The sequence below is a fragment of the Mercenaria mercenaria genome, chromosome 12 (assembly GCF_021730395.1).
Source record: "Mercenaria mercenaria strain notata chromosome 12, MADL_Memer_1, whole genome shotgun sequence".
NCBI lineage: Eukaryota > Metazoa > Mollusca > Bivalvia > Venerida > Veneridae > Mercenaria > Mercenaria mercenaria.
Genome location: NC_069372.1, coordinates 50,110,537 through 50,130,168, shown reverse-complemented (window position 1 = coordinate 50,130,168; position 19,632 = coordinate 50,110,537). Strand labels below are relative to the sequence as shown.

General features: G+C 35.1%; 1 protein-coding gene across 3 annotated transcripts in view; it reads left to right on the top strand.

Annotated features, from left to right (window-relative positions):
• Positions 1-18,539, top strand: part of LOC123534478 (clathrin heavy chain 1) — a 34,860-nt gene extending 16,321 nt beyond the window's left edge. For 2 of the 3 annotated variants that reach the window (XM_053520019.1, XM_045316755.2), the window contains 18 exons: positions 212-304; positions 641-712; positions 1,075-1,255; positions 1,780-1,943; positions 2,152-2,277; positions 2,616-2,881; positions 4,416-4,527; positions 5,134-5,402; positions 6,028-6,211; positions 7,094-7,286; positions 7,783-7,940; positions 8,427-8,591; positions 9,101-9,257; positions 11,808-11,926; positions 13,996-14,559; positions 15,084-15,305; positions 15,971-16,046; positions 16,511-18,539. In XM_053520019.1, coding sequence (XP_053375994.1) covers positions 212-304; positions 641-712; positions 1,075-1,255; positions 1,780-1,943; positions 2,152-2,277; positions 2,616-2,881; positions 4,416-4,527; positions 5,134-5,402; positions 6,028-6,211; positions 7,094-7,286; positions 7,783-7,940; positions 8,427-8,591; positions 9,101-9,257; positions 11,808-11,926; positions 13,996-14,559; positions 15,084-15,305; positions 15,971-16,046; positions 16,511-16,659 — 3,270 coding nt within the window. In that variant the 3' untranslated portion in view covers positions 16,660-18,539. The remainder of the gene's footprint in view (positions 1-211; positions 305-640; positions 713-1,074; positions 1,256-1,779; positions 1,944-2,151; positions 2,278-2,615; positions 2,882-4,415; positions 4,528-5,133; positions 5,403-6,027; positions 6,212-7,093; positions 7,287-7,782; positions 7,941-8,426; positions 8,592-9,100; positions 9,258-11,807; positions 11,927-13,995; positions 14,560-15,083; positions 15,306-15,970; positions 16,047-16,510) is intronic. The other variant, XM_053520018.1, reaches the window with a different exon arrangement.
• The last annotated feature ends 1,093 nt before the right edge of the window (positions 18,540-19,632 follow it).

The following is a 19,632-nucleotide window of genomic DNA, read 5'->3' as shown; positions in this document are numbered from 1 at the left end:
ATAATATTTTGATATGACTTTAAACTAGTCTAGACACTGTATTTTCCAGAGTTTTTGGAAGGGAAACTTTAAAGTTTTACCTGAATTATGCTTTTTCTTCCAAATAATCTTGGTTTTTGCTTTCGTTGAAAACTAATGGCAGCTGTAGTTTATGAAACTGAATTACATGTATGTACAACCTGTTTTATAAAACTGTTTATTCTCACTACAGGTAGCAGATGCTATTCTCGGGAACCAGATGTTTACCCACTATGACAAGGCACATATTGCTCAGCTTTGTGAAAAAGCTGGTCTCCTTCAGAGAGTAAGTACACGTTTACATTTCCTCAGTTGTTTATAAATATACTGGAATATATCATTAAAAAAAGTGTATGTAGTGTAGTTTGTTTGTCAATTTCACCCAGTTAATGTGTCATGTACTACATTTGCATGGTATGGCTTAAATATATATCAGTTATGCACGTATCTTAAAAAAGGTTAGAGTTTTTCTTTGTTACATGTATTTGATTCAATTAGCTTGGACAAAATTTGAACTACAAAACAATTCAATTGCTAATTTCTGCACACAAAAAAGATACGAAATGAAATGATAAAGTTTATTACTTACTACAAATGTAATGGTATATACTTGACATTTCAGGCATTGGAACACTACACAGACCTGTATGATATAAAAAGAGCTGTTGTACATACACATCTGCTGAATCCTGAGGTAAAAATCCTTCTCTAGACAGACTTCATAGCTTTCATATATCTCTTTAAGAGCAGAATGCTTCTGAGTATTAAAAAAGAACATAAGGAAATCTCTTCCTGTTTGCAAGACTGCCTGTCAAATGTTTTCTGAGTAAGTAAGGCAAGTTAAGGGAAAACCTTGAGGAAACAAAAAAAGTTCCATTGTTAACTGGAACCTTGCTCTTTATTGCTGTAAATTTTGATTTAACTTTTATCTGTTACATTTTGTAAGAATTGTTTTTCAGTAAATAGATTAAATAATGAAGCTTTTCTTAGAGTTGTGATGTGTTTTATTATCATATCTTTATGTCTCTGTATTGAACCATTACTTTACAATTGCAGTGGCTAGTGAACTATTTTGGTTCATTATCAGTAGAAGACTCCCTAGAATGTTTAAAGGCTATGTTGTCGGCTAACATCCGTCAGAACCTACAAGTGTGTGTACAGATAGCGTCTAAATACCATGAACAACTAACTACTAATGCCCTCATTGAACTGTTTGAGTCATTCAAGAGCTTTGAAGGTAGGTTTTTCTGATGATTTAATTTTAGTAACACAAATGTCATTCATTGCAGTAAAAGCTAATTATGTTGTTTAAGACTATTGGCTAATTTCTTAGAAATTATATGAGCCACACGGTATGTGTTAATTAGTGGAAAGAAATATCTTTAGAATTTCTGAGAAGTTCTCTTGCAAAAGTTTTGCTGTAAAGAGATTGCTTTTATGGCTATGGATTACATGCATCGACAGTAAATACCTTATACTTTGAAATAGTGAACATCTGTGGACAACAATTTTTTGTACAGTTTATGGTTGTGTCAATGCACAAAATTTTATTGGAACTTTGTTGAATTACATGAATTCATATTCCCATAAAATATCTATTTTTGCCAAAATCAATGTATTGTCCACAGAATTAAACTATTTCAGAGAGAATAGTTTGAAATGGCAGTAATACTAGATACACTTCAGAGAGTTGTCATCTAAAGACTTTGTTAACATAAAGAGTGCCAAGTGTAAATGTTTGCTATGTTTCCTTGCTTTCAGGTCTGTTCTACTTCCTTGGTTCCATTGTAAACTTTAGTCAGGACCAAGATGTACACTTCAAGTATATTCAGGCAGCCTGTAAGACCGGACAAATCAAAGAAGTGGAGAGAATCTGCCGAGAGAGCAACTGTTATGACCCAGAGAGAGTTAAAAACTTCCTTAAGGTCAGTCTGTGACAAATACCTTATCCTTGACTTTTGTTATGGAAGAAATTTGATAGTGCCAATTCAAGATAGTCAAATGAAAGTGTTAAATTTTGTAGTAAAAGTTAATGATTTCCCCCCAAAATTAAGCTAAATGAGGATATTTTCATATGCATTAATTTATGAAAGAAAAAAAACAACTAATGTTTAAATGTTTATTTATTTTCAGGAGGCTAAACTGACTGACCAACTGCCACTGATCATTGTTTGTGACAGATTCGACCTTGTACATGACCTTGTCCTATACCTGTACAGAAATAGTCTACAAAAATATATAGAAATCTATGTACAAAAGGTAAGATAGTTCAAGGTAACAAAATGGATACTCATTACTTACAGAATTTCTAAATGTATGTAGCTTCAAGTTTTCAGCAATATTAAGGGACAAGTGACTCCATTTCTGTTTAGATTAGCCTAAAATAAACATTGTGGTTAAGTCTGGTGAAGAACTGAATCCCCAGTTATATATCTAATGTTTATGGAAAAAAGTTTCCTGAAACATGAATCCTAAAAGAGATTATTTTTACAGGTACTCTTATTATTGTTAATTAATGCTCTCGCCAATAAGTTCTCAGTAAAAGCTAGTACTTGATGAGGTTTTCTTCTAAATGACTATGAACCTTTTCGTTGTAGGTGAATCCATCACGTTTACCAATTGTTATTGGTGGGCTGTTGGACGTAGATTGCTCAGAAGATGTTATCAAACAACTTATCTTGGTTGTGAAAGGTCAGTTCTCTACCGATGAGCTGGTAGCTGAGGTAGAGAAGAGGAACAGACTCAAACTTCTGTTGCCCTGGTTAGAGATGCGCTCACATGAAGGCGTTGTTGAGCCAGCCACACACAATGCTTTAGCCAAAATTTACATTGACAGCAACAACAATCCTGAAAGATTCTTGAAGTATGATATTTTTTTGTTTGTTTTTCTGCTCTTTTAATTTCAAGCTTAGCTACTCTTTAGACACATTGTAACAATGTGTTAATCAGGGGTTCCACTAGACCTGAAAACCCAAGAGTCCCAGGACCCTTGGGCCCAAATTTTGAAGGGTCCTTTTCCAAAATACAGGAGTCCTGTCCCAACACGTCCATATAATTGACTATATTTTTTTAGTAATACGTAGATCTTTACCTAAGAAAACAATAAACCCAAGATCATGTTACAGCATAATAAAAATGTCAGTTTCAGGTCATATATTGTAAACTAATATTTATCAAAATTCATGTTATTTTGATTAGGTTTTTCTTCTATGTTTCATTTAATTTTTAATAACAGAACAGTGCTATAACACTCTATAAAAATGTATCCAAAATGTACTATCCGGATACTGGTACACTTTCGGAATGTCACCGGAAAGTAGTTTTTGCTCAGTTAACTTGGCAAACTAAGCTGAATCAGAGATAGTTCCTCAAATAATTATGCTACTTATCATTAAAAACTGCATTGAAAGTCAGTTTTTTTTTCAAGGAATTTTGGAATTTTGCATATGACATCGGGTGTAATTAGACTCGTGAACGGACATTCTAATCTTATTTTTGCTTTCAAAATTCATCAAAATTTGTGAAGTTTCTTGTGGAAATTACGGTATGATCACTAAGCAATGGTCTAATTTAAGGTTTGCATGAAAAAATCTTTCAGAGCACTTTTCACATGCTCGGTAATCAGCTGCTTACGATAATTTAATAATTGGCGCCTTTTTTGACTGTCCACAGGATCAATACGCTTTATCAATTAATTTCAACACTTCGTTTTTTCTTGTTACCTATGTTCACTCGCCGTGACGTAACTTGCTGATAAAAAATCAGCGAGGCATGTCTACAGGAAAAAGGGCGGGATTTAGCAGAAGATCAAAGGCAGGAGGGCATGACCGCGAGCGTTTATTTTGGAATACACGTGTCTATCGTGGAAATAGTTTTACTGAAGGAAATGAATGATAAGAGAAAGGATTATCAAAGGAAAATGCCTCCGGGTCCCGAAGGACGCACAGGCAAGTATCATGCCGGGTCCTTCGAGGGTCTTTTGAAAATCTCCCGGGTCCGGACCCGGAGTCCCGGGTTAAATGGAACCCCTGTGTTAATAGTTGACACCTTGCTTATTATAAGGGGTGGAGTAAACTTTATATCATGTTACTCTGCACGTGAAGACTTAGCATTGCTTTATAGCAGTTTTCTTTTGATTTGTTTGAAAGGAAAAAGGTAAAATAACCTGATAAATGGTTCAGTTGTGTATGTTTCTGGAGTTAGAAAATAGGAGTGATAAGTCCTGCCTAGAAAGTGCTTGTCATCCGTTATTTGCATTCACTGATGTTGTAAGGATCGCTTATAAAAACAGTGTACACTTGTTTTATAGAGACATGTGCATAAAAAAGATGATGTTAAGACATGTGTAAAGATCTTTTATGAGAGATGCATGTAAAGATGTTTGTTATATATTACAGGGAGAACCAGTACTATGACAGTAGTGTTGTAGGAAAGTATTGTGAGAAGAGAGACCCACATCTGGCATGCGTTGCTTACGAACGTGGACAGTGTGATATGGAACTGATCAAGGTTAGTACTTAATTCCATTGAAAGTCTGAAAAAATATAGTAAACCAAAATGGTAACAAGGTTATTTAGTAAGCAACAATTTGTGAAAGATACTGTTCTAGTCCAAGGTTTGATATTTTTAGAACAAATTCCTTTGGGTCTCTTGGTCAAGCGGTTTAGATAAGTTCTTTGAAACACTTGCCGTTATAACCTCTGTTCTTTGAGGTCTGCCGTCTGTTCTTTGAGGTCTGCTCGGGTAGTTGTGTGAAGAAGCTATCCAGCTGACTTACTGATGGTCATTGCTTTTACCCAGGGGCTTAGTTTTGCCTGAAATAATGCCATAAGGGGCACCTAGGGTCTTCCTCCTCCTTTTATTTTCAAGCTGGAAAGTTGCCACATGATTTGAATTTTGAGGATGTGACTTAAAAACTCAAAACAAACTCGGTGCCTCCTTTCCTTTCTGAAGAACTTTAAAACAAACATATTTAATAAAGGAAAACTTGTGTTGTCAATGTCTTAATTCTTATGCTGGTTAAAACTTTGTTTCCTGTTCAATATTTTTTTTTTGTAAAAGCAAATTCGATTTTAATACTGTATTAAATATATCAACTTATTTCTAACCTTTCAGGTGTGCAATGAGAACTCTCTGTTCAAGAGTGAAGCGAGATACCTGGTACGAAGACGAGATCCAGATCTCTGGGCAGTGGTTCTACAGGAAGACAATGAGTATAGACGTCAGTTGATTGATCAAGTTGTACAGACGGCTCTGTCAGAGACCCAGGACCCTGAGGATATCTCTGTGTCAGTGAAAGCTTTCATGACTGCTGACCTGCCGAATGAACTCATTGAACTTCTGGAGAAGATTGTTTTGGAAAGCTCTGTTTTCAGTGAACACAGGTACGTTGCAGAGATAGTGTAGAATTTTGATGTCTACCTTTGTAAACATCACATTGGTATCGAGTTTCCTTTTAGAACTGGACTGTAACATAGATGTTTTAAATGAAAGTATCAAGAACACATTAATTCAGTGCTCACAAATTCTTTTAAAGCAGTTTGCTGCAGGACGTGCTGCTTAAAATTTTCACTTGAAGGGCTGCAATTTATTCTTGTCCTGCAGTTAGCCGAAGAATAATGCCCATTGTACTGAATCACTGGTAATGCATCTTTTTGTAATCCAGAAACCTTGTCATGGTGTTGGACTATTAAGTGTCTAGCTAATGCGATCATAATGCAGTAATGTAACAGAACAAGGCAGATTTTAGAGTTGTGAACAATAATCAAGTTCAGTTTTTGATCGCTGAGATGTTCTAACTTTTTTGCGGCTCCATTTTTATTGAAATAATGGGCATATAGTGTTGGTTCTTTTCATGAAGGATTCCATTTAGTATCTCAACTGAAACACTGCTGAAAAAACTGTATGGAAACAAACCATAGAGTTACTCTTACATAACTTTTCCGTGATTAAATGTATGACTTGTATGTTTTTAAAAACAAATAAGTATTAACCCATCTTTTATTACAGGAACTTACAGAACCTGCTCATCCTGACAGCCATTAAAGCAGACCGTACACGTGTCATGGAATACATTAACAGATTAGATAACTACGATGCTCCAGACATTGCTAACATCGCTATCACAAATGAGCTGTATGAGGAAGCATTTGCCATCTTCAAGAAGTTTGAAGTCAACACTTCAGCTATTCAGGTATGTGTAATATATTCTTAACTGTTACACGTTTTAAGCGTATAATTGACACAATTTTCTCTGGTTCATTTGGTTTTTTTAGAATGTTTATGTGTTATAAATTAAGTGTAGAATACGATATTGAGATCAAACAAAGGCCAAATTTTAGAGTTGTGAAAAAACAATTCAGTGATGTGAATGTTCTAATTTTTGCGGTCGATAGGATATAGTGTTTGGTTTTTTCATGAAAATTTATATTAAATGAATATCTCAAAACAACGTATGAATAAAACTAAGTTATATACATAACTTTTCCGTGAAAAAAATTATGAATGAGTAAAAACAAAAAGATATTCAATTTTAACAAATTAAATCAATTAAGCAAAACGGGAGCCAACTGTCTGGAACATTAACGTATAGTTCTTTCCTGCTATCATGGCTATCACAAATACTGTAAGATGGCAAAATTTGTAATACAATTAAAAGTGAGTTAAATTCAAGTATATCAGTATTTACAATCATACTAATGTTGTCCATTTTATATTATGTCACAAAATTTTCTCTGGTTTTATTTGATTTTATATATGTAATGCTTATATAATGGAAAGAATGATGATGTATTGCCCAAAATGTGCCATTGATTCATAGATTATACAAATGACGTATCATTTTTTATGAGTATCATTTGAACTTTTGCTAGGTTAATGTTTTGGTGTGTTCTATAAGAAATAATAGTATATAATTAACACATTGATCAATTAATAAATTCTTAATGTTCAGTGTAATGTACTATGACAAAAAAATGACATAACAGTAAACATGCTGTTTGTGCTTTAAATTGAAGCTGTCTTTGTAAACAGTTAGTCAGAATTACTTAAATTCAATTTTTTTATATTTTTGTAGGTACTTATTGAGCATGTGAACAACTTAGATAGAGCATATGAGTTTGCTGAGAGATGTAATGATCCAGCAGTATGGAGCCAGCTTGGTCGTGCTCAGCTGACTGGAGGTCTTGTCAAAGAAGCTATCGACTCATTCATCAAGGCAGATGATCCCACACAGTACATGGAAGTCGTGAATGTGGCTAGCAACAGTGGTGAGTTCTTCCAAATCAGTTTCAGAATCCAGGTTTACATTAGTTTCTTCATATGTCGAAAAGTGGATTTAAAACCTGAATTCTGTTTTAAACTGTTGTAGGCTAAAAAACAGATTTGTTTTATGTAATATTATTGATCTGTGGCAGAGTGGTAAAGGTTTATGATTTCAAATCACTTGTCTATCACCCCTGTGAATCCAGACCCTTGATTGGGGGAAGAAGTATTCTATTATTATTATTATTTAGCCATCCTTGCGAAAAGTCGATAGTTGTACCATGGTTCCGGCCTGTACATGAAATAATACCCTTTGGGTTATCTGACATGTAATTCTTTGCACCAGTGATACTTTAAAAAAGGAAAGAAACAATACATGTAATTTAAGGTCAGATAAAGAAATTTATTGCTTCTAGTTCCAGTATCATAATGACCAATGTAAAATATTAGTATGACTTGTGAAACTGTATGAATAATTGTTACCTCCTTATTCTCTTGTAGACAACTGGGAGGACCTTGTCAAGTATTTACAGATGGCACGTAAGAAGGCCAGAGAGACATTCATTGAGACAGAACTAGTGTACGCTTTTGCCAAAACAAACAGACTGGCTGACTTGGAAGAATTCATTTCTGGACCTAACCATGCTAACATTACACAGGTATAGAATTGTCAGAAGTTCTAGCTGCAAATTGATTTTATCTTTGTTGTGTATTTGCCCTACGAAAGAAGGAATTGTTTATGATACATTGTATGTGAATATAGTCCAATATATACCAGATATGTGTTGAAATACATGGTATTTAATTGAAAGAGAATCATATTTTATTGTGATACTAGATGTTTTTGCATGGATTTGTAAAGTCTGAGAAGAGGGTTTATTTTTTCTCTTAAAAAGTAATTAATTATAATAGACATTAACAAGATGAACAATTTTTCTGAAATAGATGTGCTAAATGAGAAAAAATTGATGCCTCTGAAATATTTCTGAACTACAGTAGTTACAGAATGTTTGAAAGGCTGTATATTTTAGGTCAACAAGGTTTTATGACTTTACACTTCAGTTTAAGGAGATGATGTAGTATGAAACTCTTAAGAATGATATATTGGTGAATTTGATGTTGATGACCACTCCTTTGTTTTGTAGGTTGCTGACCGTTGTTTTGATGACAAGATGTACGATGCTGCTAAACTGCTCTACAACAACGTATCAAACTACGCTCGTCTCGCCATTACTCTAGTCCACTTGGGAGAATACCAGGGAGCTGTTGATGGTGCTCGTAAAGCCAACAGTACCAGAACATGGAAAGAGGTAAAAATATATCTGTTGTTTGTGAAATATCTTAGTTTTGTCCAAAAAAAATTTCTTTTAAAGGAAATGGGTTTTTTTTTCTTGCTCTTTCTCCTGGCTGAGTATAACTTACCCTAACATAACTTAACCCTTCACTAGCGTGGGTTTAGTCCTTGCTGGAGTTGTTTTAAGTACTGAGGATATATACCTAACAGAAGTCCTTTGTTCCAACCAGTTTCAGACAGTACCTAATGTCTTGGCGATAGGAAGTCAAAATATATATGACATGAAAACTAATGGATGTGGTTAAAAGCCAAACAAAGAAAAACAATCAGTATGATAAAATTTATGCACAAAATTTGACCAGAGTCTTCATGTGTACCATCATTTGCAGAGAATATTTGTTTTTGTACAGTTGGGTACTATTATGCATGACATTAAGTACTACTTCCTGTACAGATTTGGGCATCCCATTAAAATAAGCTTGTAAAACTTGACCAAAATATGTATGATAATGATTTCTGTTGTAGGTGTGTTTTGCATGTGTGAACAATGAGGAGTTCCGTCTAGCCCAGATGTGTGGTTTACATATAGTTGTGCATGCTGATGAACTGGAGGAACTCATCAACTACTACCAGGATAGGGGCTACTTTGAGGAGCTCATAGCATTACTTGAGGCAGCATTAGGTATGTACCGTATTTGTACAGTTGTTGTCTTCATTAAAATTTTCCCAACTTAAGCAATTTTCAGGTGAAAAAAGTAAATTTCGAGTGAAAATACAAGATTTTGATTAAGTTTTGCACCTAAGTTATGACGTCTTTGGTAAGGATGCTCTTGCTGGATGTGTCAATTAGAACAAATAAGCAGTTGCAAATTTTAGAAATGCATTAAAGGCGTACGCTAGAATTCAGACAATTTTTCCAATAATAGAGTTTCTTCAAACTTCGGATATTGAAGGACAATCATCTAAGAAACTGCATATCTTTGTTTCTTAGATGATTGTCCTTCAATATCCAAAGTTTGAAGAAATTCTATTATTGGGGAAAATTTCGCCCATCTCATATACAGGGAATTCTAGCATACACCTTTAATGTACATAGTGAAACAGCATGTAGCAACTTTGGTCAAGAAAATTAAACTTTGCACTTGATCTTTGAATCTTTCCCCATTATGTAAATAATTATTATGTCTCCCCCCAGGAGACATATTGTTTTTGCCCTGTCCGTCCGTACGTCACACTTCATTTCCGAGCAATAACTGGAGAACCATTTGACCTAGAACCTTCAAACTTCATAGGGTTGTAGGGCTGCTGGAGTAGACGACCCCTATTGTTTTTGGGGTCACTCCGTCAAAGGTCAAGGTCACAGGGGCCCGAACATTGAAAACCATTTCCGATCAATAACTAGAGAACCACTTGACCCAGAATGTTGAAACTTCATAGGATGATTGATCATAAAGAGTAGATGACCCCTATTGATTTTGGGGTCACTCCATCAAAGGTCAAGGTCACAGGGGCCTGAACATGGAAAACCATTTCCGATCAATAACTAGAGAACCACTTGACCCAGAATGTTGAAACTTCATAGGATGATTGTACATACAAAGTAGATGACCCCTATCGATTTTGGGGTCACTCCATCAAAGGTCAAGGTCACAGGGGCCTTAACATGGAAAACCATTTCCGATCATTAACTAGAGAACCACTTGACCCAGAATGTTGAAACTTCATAGGATGATTGTACATACAAAGCAGATGACCCCTATCGATTTTGGGGTCACTCCATTAAAGGTCAAGGTCACAGGGGCCCGAACATTGAAAACCATCTCCGGTCAGTAACTTGAGAACCACTTGACCCAGAATGTTGAAACTTCATAGGATGATTGGCCATGAAGAGTAGATGACCCCTATTGATTTTGGGGTCACTCTGTCAATGGTCAAGGTCACAGGGGCCTGAACATTGAAAACCATTTCCGGTCAATAACTAGAGAACCACTTGACCCAGAATGTTGAAACTTCATAGGATGATTGATTATGAAGAGTAGATGACACCTATTGATTTTGGGGTCACTCCGTCAAAGGTCAAGGTCACAGGGGCCTGAACATTGAAAACCATTGCCGATCAATAACTAGCGAACTACTTGACCCAGAATGTTGAAACTTCATAGGATGATTGGACATAAAGAGTAGATGACCCCTATTGATTTTGGGGTCACTCCGTCAAAGGTCAAGGTCACAGGGGCCTGAACATGGAAAACCATTTCCGAACAATAGAGAACCACTTGACCCAGAATGTTGAAACTTCATAAGATGATTGTACATGCAAAGTAGATCACCCCTAACGATTTTGGAGTCACTCTGTGAAAGGTCAAGGTCACAGGGTCCTGAACATTGAAAACCATTTCCGGTCAGTAACTTGAGAACCATTTGACCCAGAATGATGAAACTTCAAAGGATGATTGGTCATGCAGAGTAGATGACTCCTAATGATTTTAGGGTCACTCTGTTAAAGGTCAAGGCCACAGGGGCCTGAACATGGAAAACCATTTCCAGTCAATAACTTGAGAACCTCTCAACCCAGAATGTTGAAACTTCATAGGATGATTGTTCATGCAGAGTAAATGACCCCTATTGTTTTTGGGGTCACTCCATTAAAGGTCAAGGTCACAGGGGCCTGACCATTGATAACCAGTTCCGATCAATAACTTGAGAACCACTTGACCCAGGATGTTGAAACTTCATAGGATGATTGAACATGCAGAGTAGATGACCCCTATTGATTTTGGGGTCAGTCTATTAAAGGTCAAGGTCACAGTGGCTTGTTCATGTAAAATCATTTTTTGGAAATAACTTGAGAACCACTTGACCTACAATGTTGAAACTTAATAGGATGATTGGACATGCAGAGTAGATGACCCCTATTTATTTTGAGGTCACTTGATCAAAGGTCAAGGTCACAGAAGCCTGAACAGTGACTTGAGAACCACTAGGCCAAGAGTGTTGAAATTTAGCGGGATGATTGGACATGCCAAGTAGATGATCCCTATTGCAGCCAACCATCAGTGTCTCTTTGACTTTCGCTCCTGACCCCTATTGACTTCTTGCCTATAGGACTTTGCATTGGGGGAGACATGGGCTTTTTTACAAAAGCATTTTCTAGTTTATTGTTATCTTTTCATGCCAGAATTAAAATGAAATGTCTAAAACAGTTCCTTATATAACTTTTATAATTTTACAGGTCTAGAAAGAGCACATATGGGCATGTTTACAGAATTAGCAATATTATACTCCAAATTTAAACCTGAAAAGATGCGAGAACATTTAGAACTATTCTGGTCCAGAGTTAACATTCCAAAGGTAAGACGGCATTGAAAGTTACTATGGAAACAAAGTCTCACATTTTTGAGAATTAAAAAATGTACAGTGCTATTTAGATACATTTTTAGCTCACCTGTCACAAAGTGACAAGGTGAGCTTTTGTGATCGCGCGGTGTCCGTCGTGCGTCCGTAAACTTTTGCTTGTGACCACTCTAGAGGTCACATTTTTCATGGGATCTTTATGAAAGTTGGTCAGAATGTTCATCTTGATGATATCTAGGTCAAGTTCGAAACTGGGTCACGTGCCATCAAAAACTAGGTCAGTAGGTCTAAAAATAGAAAAACCTTGTGACCTCTCTAGAGGCCATATATTTCACAAGATCTTCATGAAAATTGGTCAGAATGTTCACCTTGATGATATCTAGGTCAAGTTCGAAACTGGGTCACGTGGGGTCAAAAACTAGGTCAGTAGGTCTAAAAATAGAAAAACCTTGTGACCTCTCTAGAGGCCATATTTCTCAATGCATCTTCATGAAAATTGGTCAGAATGTTCATCTTGATGATATCTAGGTCAAGTTCGAAACTGGGTCACGTGGGGTTAAAAACTAGGTCAGTAGATCTAAAAATAGAAAAACCTTGTGACCTCACTAGAGGCCATATTTTTCATGAGATCTTCATGAATATTGGTCAGAATGTTCACCTTGATGATATCTAGGTCAAGTTCGAAACTGGGTCATGTGGGGTCAAAAACTAGGTCAGTAGATCTAAAAATAGAAAAACCTTGTGACCTCTCTAGTGGCCATATTTCTCAATGGATCTTCATGAAAATTGGTCAGAATGTTCACCTTGATGATATCTAGGTCAAGTTCGAAACTGGATCATGTGCGGTCAAAAACTAGGTCAGTAGGTCTAAAAATAGAAAAACCTTGTGACCTCTCTAGAGGGGATATTTTTCAATGGATCTTCATGAAAATTGGTCAGAATGTTTACCTTGAAGATATCTAGGTCAAGTTCGAAACTGGGTCACGTGGGGTTAAAAACTAGGTCAGTAGATCTAAAAATAGAAAAACCTTGTAACCTCTCTAGAGGCCATATTTTTCATGAGATCTTCATGAATATTGGTCAGAATGTTCATCTTGATGATATCTAAGTCAGATTCGAAACTTGGTCACGTGGGGTCAAAAACTAGGTCAGTAGGTCTAAAAATAGAAAAAACCTTGTGACCTCTCTAGAGGCCATATTTCGCAATGGCTCTTCATGAAAATTGGTGAGAATGTTCAGCTTGATAATATCTAAGTCAGGTTCGTAACTGGGTCATGTGCGGTCAAAAACTAGGTCAGTAGGTCGAAAAATAGAAAAACCTTGTGACCTCTCTAGAGGCCATATTTTTCACGAGATCTTCATGAAAATTGGTGAGAATGTTCACCTTGATGATATCTAGGTCAAGTTTAAAAGTGGGTCACGTGCCTTCAGAAACTAGGTCATTAGGTCAAATAATAGAAAAACCTTGTGACCTCTCTAGAGGCCATATTTTTCAATGGATCTTCATGAAAATTGGTAAGAATTTTTTATCTTGATGATATCTAGGTCACATGTGCTCAAAAACTAGGTCACTATGTCAAATAATAGAAATAACGATGTCATACTCAGTTGAACACTGGGTCATGTGGAGATAGGTGAGCGATTCAGGACCATCATGGTCCTCTTGTTATTAACTCGGGAGCTTACAGAAGTTGAGAAAAAAAAGAGTACAGTCATACCTTTTCTAAAGAATGCCTGACACTGAGGATCTTTAGTTTCGTTTTCACATTATTGAAATTTACATAGTTTATTTTAACCAATGAAAACCACCTGCACATAAGATTGTGAAGACCACGTTTTGGCTTTCTCATAGCATGATCTTTATACACATGTTTGTCTGTATTTAAAATGTATTTACACAAAAATCAGATGAGTTTTAAAAAATACAAAATGTGGTTACAGTATAAAATGTTGTACACTTAAGATTCCTTTAAGAATAACTTCTGTTTCAGTTTGTAAATGTATAGCATATAAAGACTGATATTTTAGCAAAGTTGTATTTACAAAATGGTTTTGAAATATTATAGGTCCTTAGAGCTGCTGAGCAGGCTCATCTGTGGCCCGAGCTTGTGTTCCTTTATGACAAGTATGAGGAATATGACAACGCCATCCTGACCATGATGAACCATCCGACAGAAGCTTGGCGAGAAAGTCAGTTCAAGGACATCATCACGAAAGTTGCCAACATTGAGCTATACTACAAGGCTATACAGTTCTACCTAGATTTCAAACCTCTCCTACTGAACGACCTACTAATGGTTCTTACCCCTCGTCTTGATCATACTCGTTCTGTTACATTCTTCGATCGTGTCAACCAGATTCCTCTAGTTAAACCATACTTACGGGCTGTGCAAAAGAACAACAACAAGGCCATTAACGAGGCCCTGAACAATCTATTCATTTTAGAAGAAGATTATCAAGGATTACGTGCGTCCATTGATGCTTATGATAATTTCGATAATATATCGTTGGCGCAGAGATTAGAGAGGCACGAGTTAATTGAGTTCCGTAGAATAGCAGCTTATCTTTACAAAGGCAACAATAGATGGAAACAGTCTGTTGACCTATGCAAAAAGGATAAACTATTTAAGGTAACTGTTCATTCCATTTTCCATTGCTTAATTCTGGATAGGATATTTAAAGGACTGAACTGAAAACTGTTAAAATCTCTTTTAGAGCCGAACCGAAAACTGTCTTAAATCCTTCATTTAATATAAGTTACGACAATTTTCTGTCTAATTTTTGATTCAGGTAGTTAAGAAGTAATATTACCATGAAGGAACGAGTAAGACAAGCGTACGTTTTCTTTCCTTTCTCACCTTAATGTCTTGAAATTTTGTTCTTAGAAGTTTGGCAGTGAATATCTGGGTAATATTTTGATTATTTATGCATAGAAATAAATTATACAAAGAAGGTTATCTTGTTAGTTGCCTGGTGTAATCTGATACTTAAACAACAAAATATTCCTTGTCGAAACATTGTTCTTTCCTAACAGTGTTGCATTATATAATGATACATGGAAAGTCTTTCATGATTATGGGCGCATGGTTAGTATTTGCTTCAGTAACTTTGTTGTATACATCAGTAATGTAAACAAAATGTTCTGCACTTTCAGGATGCAATGTTATACGCTGGAGAATCTAGAAATATAGAGATAGCTGAAGATTTGATAGCTTGGTTTTTAGAGAACAAATACCACGAGTGTTTTGCTGCATGTCTATTCCAATGTTACGACCTACTCCGACCAGATGTTATACTTGAATTATCTTGGAGACACAACATTATGGACTTTGCAATGCCATATATGATACAAGTTATTAGAGAATATATTAGCAAGGTGAGACAAAATGATGGATGTAGAATTTAAGAAACTCTTAGTTTGTTGTGCATTCATAAATGATGTAGATTAGACTGGTTGTTGCATTGTGCAGTCCAATGTTTAAAAACAGAGGAATCAGAATTTGGGAATCCTAAGTTAGATACTTTCCTCCAATGAAAGTTACTAAATATTTGTATACAAGGCTTAAAACATAGTAGGATACACAATCCTCCTTAATTCTTGAGTGAATTACTTTTGCAGGTGTATTGTAAAAAAAATCAGAAATTTTTGGGAGGGATTTATTTTGTCGGTCTGCAAAAGTAAATACTTGAAAAGGTGCTGTTTATGTTACAAGTAGACCTGTATAGTTGATGAGTTGCTTATGTATCTTTGATATTCTACCATTTCTAATATAGCAAAATTTTAGGCTTCTGATATTACCTGAAATATTACAGTACCAGGGATGTGAGTCTTCATCTTTTTTAGCTGATTTCCTTTCTGAACAGAAAAAATTGAGAGAAAAAACCCAGATAAGTGCAAAACTTGTAATGTTGGTGAAAGGCGTAGGAGTATCTTCTTATGTCCTCGTTTTTTGGTCAATGGGCAGTCACTTCCCTGAGTACTTGACCATTCTCAACTGGTACACAAGCAAATAGTGATAGTTTAATATTGTTATTTTTCAGGTGGATAAACTAGAGCAGTCAGAGTCTGTCAGAACTGAGGAAGAGGAGAAGGCTGTTGAACAACCCATCGTCTTCGGTATTTGACTTTTGGTTTTTAAATAATTGGTTTTAAATGAGTTATTGTGGTACATGTATTTTTCAGATTTACTGCTCTTATATATTCAAGAATATAAAATGAACAAGTTGTTAGGAAAGAAAAATTCTAGTAAAGTGATTTTCTGATATAGGTGTTCATCATTTAGAGTTTGTTGTTTCTACAAAATAATATTTAGATTTTAGTGAAAAAAGGTTGTGTATTTTATAAATATTTTGGGCTACAAATGTACATAAATTAAGTTGTCCTATTTTGAAGTTTGTTTGGTTTAAACATAAGACTTAGTCTGAGTTTTGTGAATATTTCCAGTGTGTAAAAAAAAGTGCATATTTGCAATTGTTGCATACAGGTAATTAACCATTTAAACTGTGTAACCAGGAATAAGAAGTTTTGTTTCATATTTGGTAGTGGTGCTAATGGTAAACATGTTTTGTTTATTTTCACAGCAGAACCCCAGTTGATGTTAACTGCAGGACCAGGAATGATGGGCGCCCCACCCCAGGGTGTCTACCCACAGCAGCCCGGATATGTTGCACCCGGAATGCAGGGCATGCCACCTGGAGCAATGCCTCAACAATATGGCTATAACATGTAACTTTCTAGGAAAACGGCAAATTTCCGTAGTTATCATTTAAACATAATTTGACTCTGTTCTGTTTATATCGAACAGAGATAAACATTCTTAGTCTACTCATGATCATTATAACTAGGAAAAAATTGTTTGACTTTGGAGACGCTGTTTGGAAATGCTGTTGGTGAAGGATGAATGGACCGAAGCGAAAGAAGGCAGTACCGAGATGTTATAAAATTGTTCTAAGACGGGACCCAGTTTTGATGTGTGCATATTTATTGTTATATTTTGAAATGTTGCAGTACTATTGAGAAGTGTGTTTATAAATATTGTTGTCAGTTAAAAATAGTGTGAATGATGACGAATGTTGATGTAATGTTAATGCTTAACCGTTGTTTGTTATGTGAAAATAGGTGTATAAAACCCTAGGATGTAAAAATTTTATGGCTAAATCGTGTATAAATCATTTGTACACAGAAATTTTATGAGTTCAATCAAGCTCATTTGTATAGCTTTTTTCAGGCATTTGATTACATGCTGACCTCACTGCACTTAATTGTATAACTGCATAACCAAAATAGATGTAGCTTATGTATAAGTTTGCCTATCTTTGTTATATGCTTGTGTACAGAAGTTGCAGCATTTTCATCACAAAACAAAGAGTGATTCCGAATTCATGTAGAATATTCCAGTTTTATTACAGGGATTAGGCTAATATGGAATATAGTTAACAAGGAAATTCCAATCATAGGTTGTTTTTAGATGTTAGTATAGATAAATTAGCCTGTGTAACCATTTAAAAAATCATGGCCAAGGACAGCCTGAAATTTAAACTTCTGTTATACATTTTTGTTTGTAATTTTGTTATTTTAAAAGATAGTTTTATTTATTCATGCCTGTTTTAACAGTTTATTTATAACTGCCCCGTATTATTTTCTGACAGTATAAAATTCTTGTGTATTCACCTCGTATTGTGATAGCTCTAAAGCTTGTTTCACCGGAGGGTGCTTCTACACTAAATCTTATATCGTACACTTAAGAATTCTTATTTACCCAAAGGTGTTTGGACACTAATTTTTTTATCTTTCTTTAAGTGCTAAATAGCAAACACTAGAAAGTAGTGCTAAATTGCACTGGGAAGTTGCATGAAGCAATTTTAAACAGTATGTAGCTATAATATTGCTAGATGATTTGTGCAATAAAGCTTTCTGGTGCATTTAAGCAGCAGCAACATTTTTGTTTCAAATTAAATTTGTGTCACAAAATTTTATAAGAATATGTATGCAGATAGAGCTGTTTATTTAAACTGATCATTATATTGTACAACACCAGCATGAGTTTAATTGTTAGAGCACATATATTAGAAAGGTATTTCATGTTGTTTCTAAACCTCATAAGGAGTTTATCTATTTGCTTTATCAGGTACCATTTAATGTCTATAGAATACAGATGGTGGAGTGGATTTGAGAATGGTGTTAGGAATTTTATCAGTATATAAAGTATTTGATACATTCTTGGCTTAGCTTTTGAAGTGAAAAGTGTTGTTTTTGGAGTTTTATGTTATTGATTCTTATTAAATATTGTGCAAACAATGATGTATATAATTCTTAGACTAAAGAAATGCAGTATAATCTATATGGTAAATATATTCCCTTTTTCCCCCCACAAGTCATTTGAAATTCATGTACGATTTCAACCAATCAAAAGCTGTGTTAGAATGTAATGGAACAAAATTACATTCGCTGTTTATTAAGATCCAATCGGATTCATTGTGAGATTTGATTCAGTTGTGTCGTGATTTCTGATTGGACAGAAATTTTAATGTGTATCAGTATGAAAATGAGTATAGCTGTAAACATGTATTTCCAATACACAAATAGTAATAAACATGAATAATTGTAAAACTGTTTTGTTTTCTTTGCCAGTCTATGTATTAAACATTGTCTTCATATGTTGAAAGTGCATTTACTGATTAAATGTTTTGAGTCTTAATTTAGTAGAAAAGCAGCTTTTGGCATTCATGTATATGTTACATTGTGTCAAAAACTATGAAAACTGTTCTTATTTGAGTGAATACTAGATGAAAGTTAGTTGATAAAGGCTTTGTAAGAATCCTCTTTAACCATGTTTGCTGCAAATCTATTTAGATGCTGGAAGTTTGTGACGAGAACTTCCAAAACGTGACTGGTATTTGAAAGTAATTTCTTGTACATTTAACTTCAGTGAATTTGATATTTTGCATCCCATATAAGAAAATCTGAGCTAAATTAATTCTCTGTTTCCCAGTTGAAGTTGTAGAAATGCTTTCCACTGGAGGATAGGATTTTCCGCACAAACGGTTCGCATTTGAAGATAATGCTTTGAGGTCAAAGACCCACTTTTTCATATTTGGTACTCTATTTTAAAGATAAAGATGTACATGTCATGGGTAATTTATGCATCTCCCCGTGCAGAAATTGAACAACAGATCTAACTAAACAACTGCTCGAAACAAAATAAACTTGTATTTACGCATCTGTAGGCAATATCTGAATTTTAAGGTGCTGTTTCTGTGGGTAACAAATACCAAGGTACTTTAAAAATTGCGCAGGTATGTCTTGGATTTGTGTTAGTACGGTCAAGTAAGGCAAGGAAACAAGAGATACCAGGTAGCATAAACAAAATAATATTGGAGAACCACGTCCATAAACCGATGAGCAAATTATACAAGATGAATGAATAAACGGCTTAAAACGAAGCACTACTCAGTAAAGTTAATGTTTACCGGTGGTATTTCCCAGTCGAAAACAATTGCTTATACAGCTATTATAAAGGGTCGAACAAAACTGTTAAAATCACAGAACTAACATATTCGTTTAGTTCATTAAGTGCATTTATAGAATTTGCTCGCTTTTCCACGGTCTAAAAATAAAATTCACGTCGCTGTTTTTTGTTTGAAAAAAATGGTATACGCAGACTAATGAGAACACTTCAACCATACAATCAATAAAACTAAAA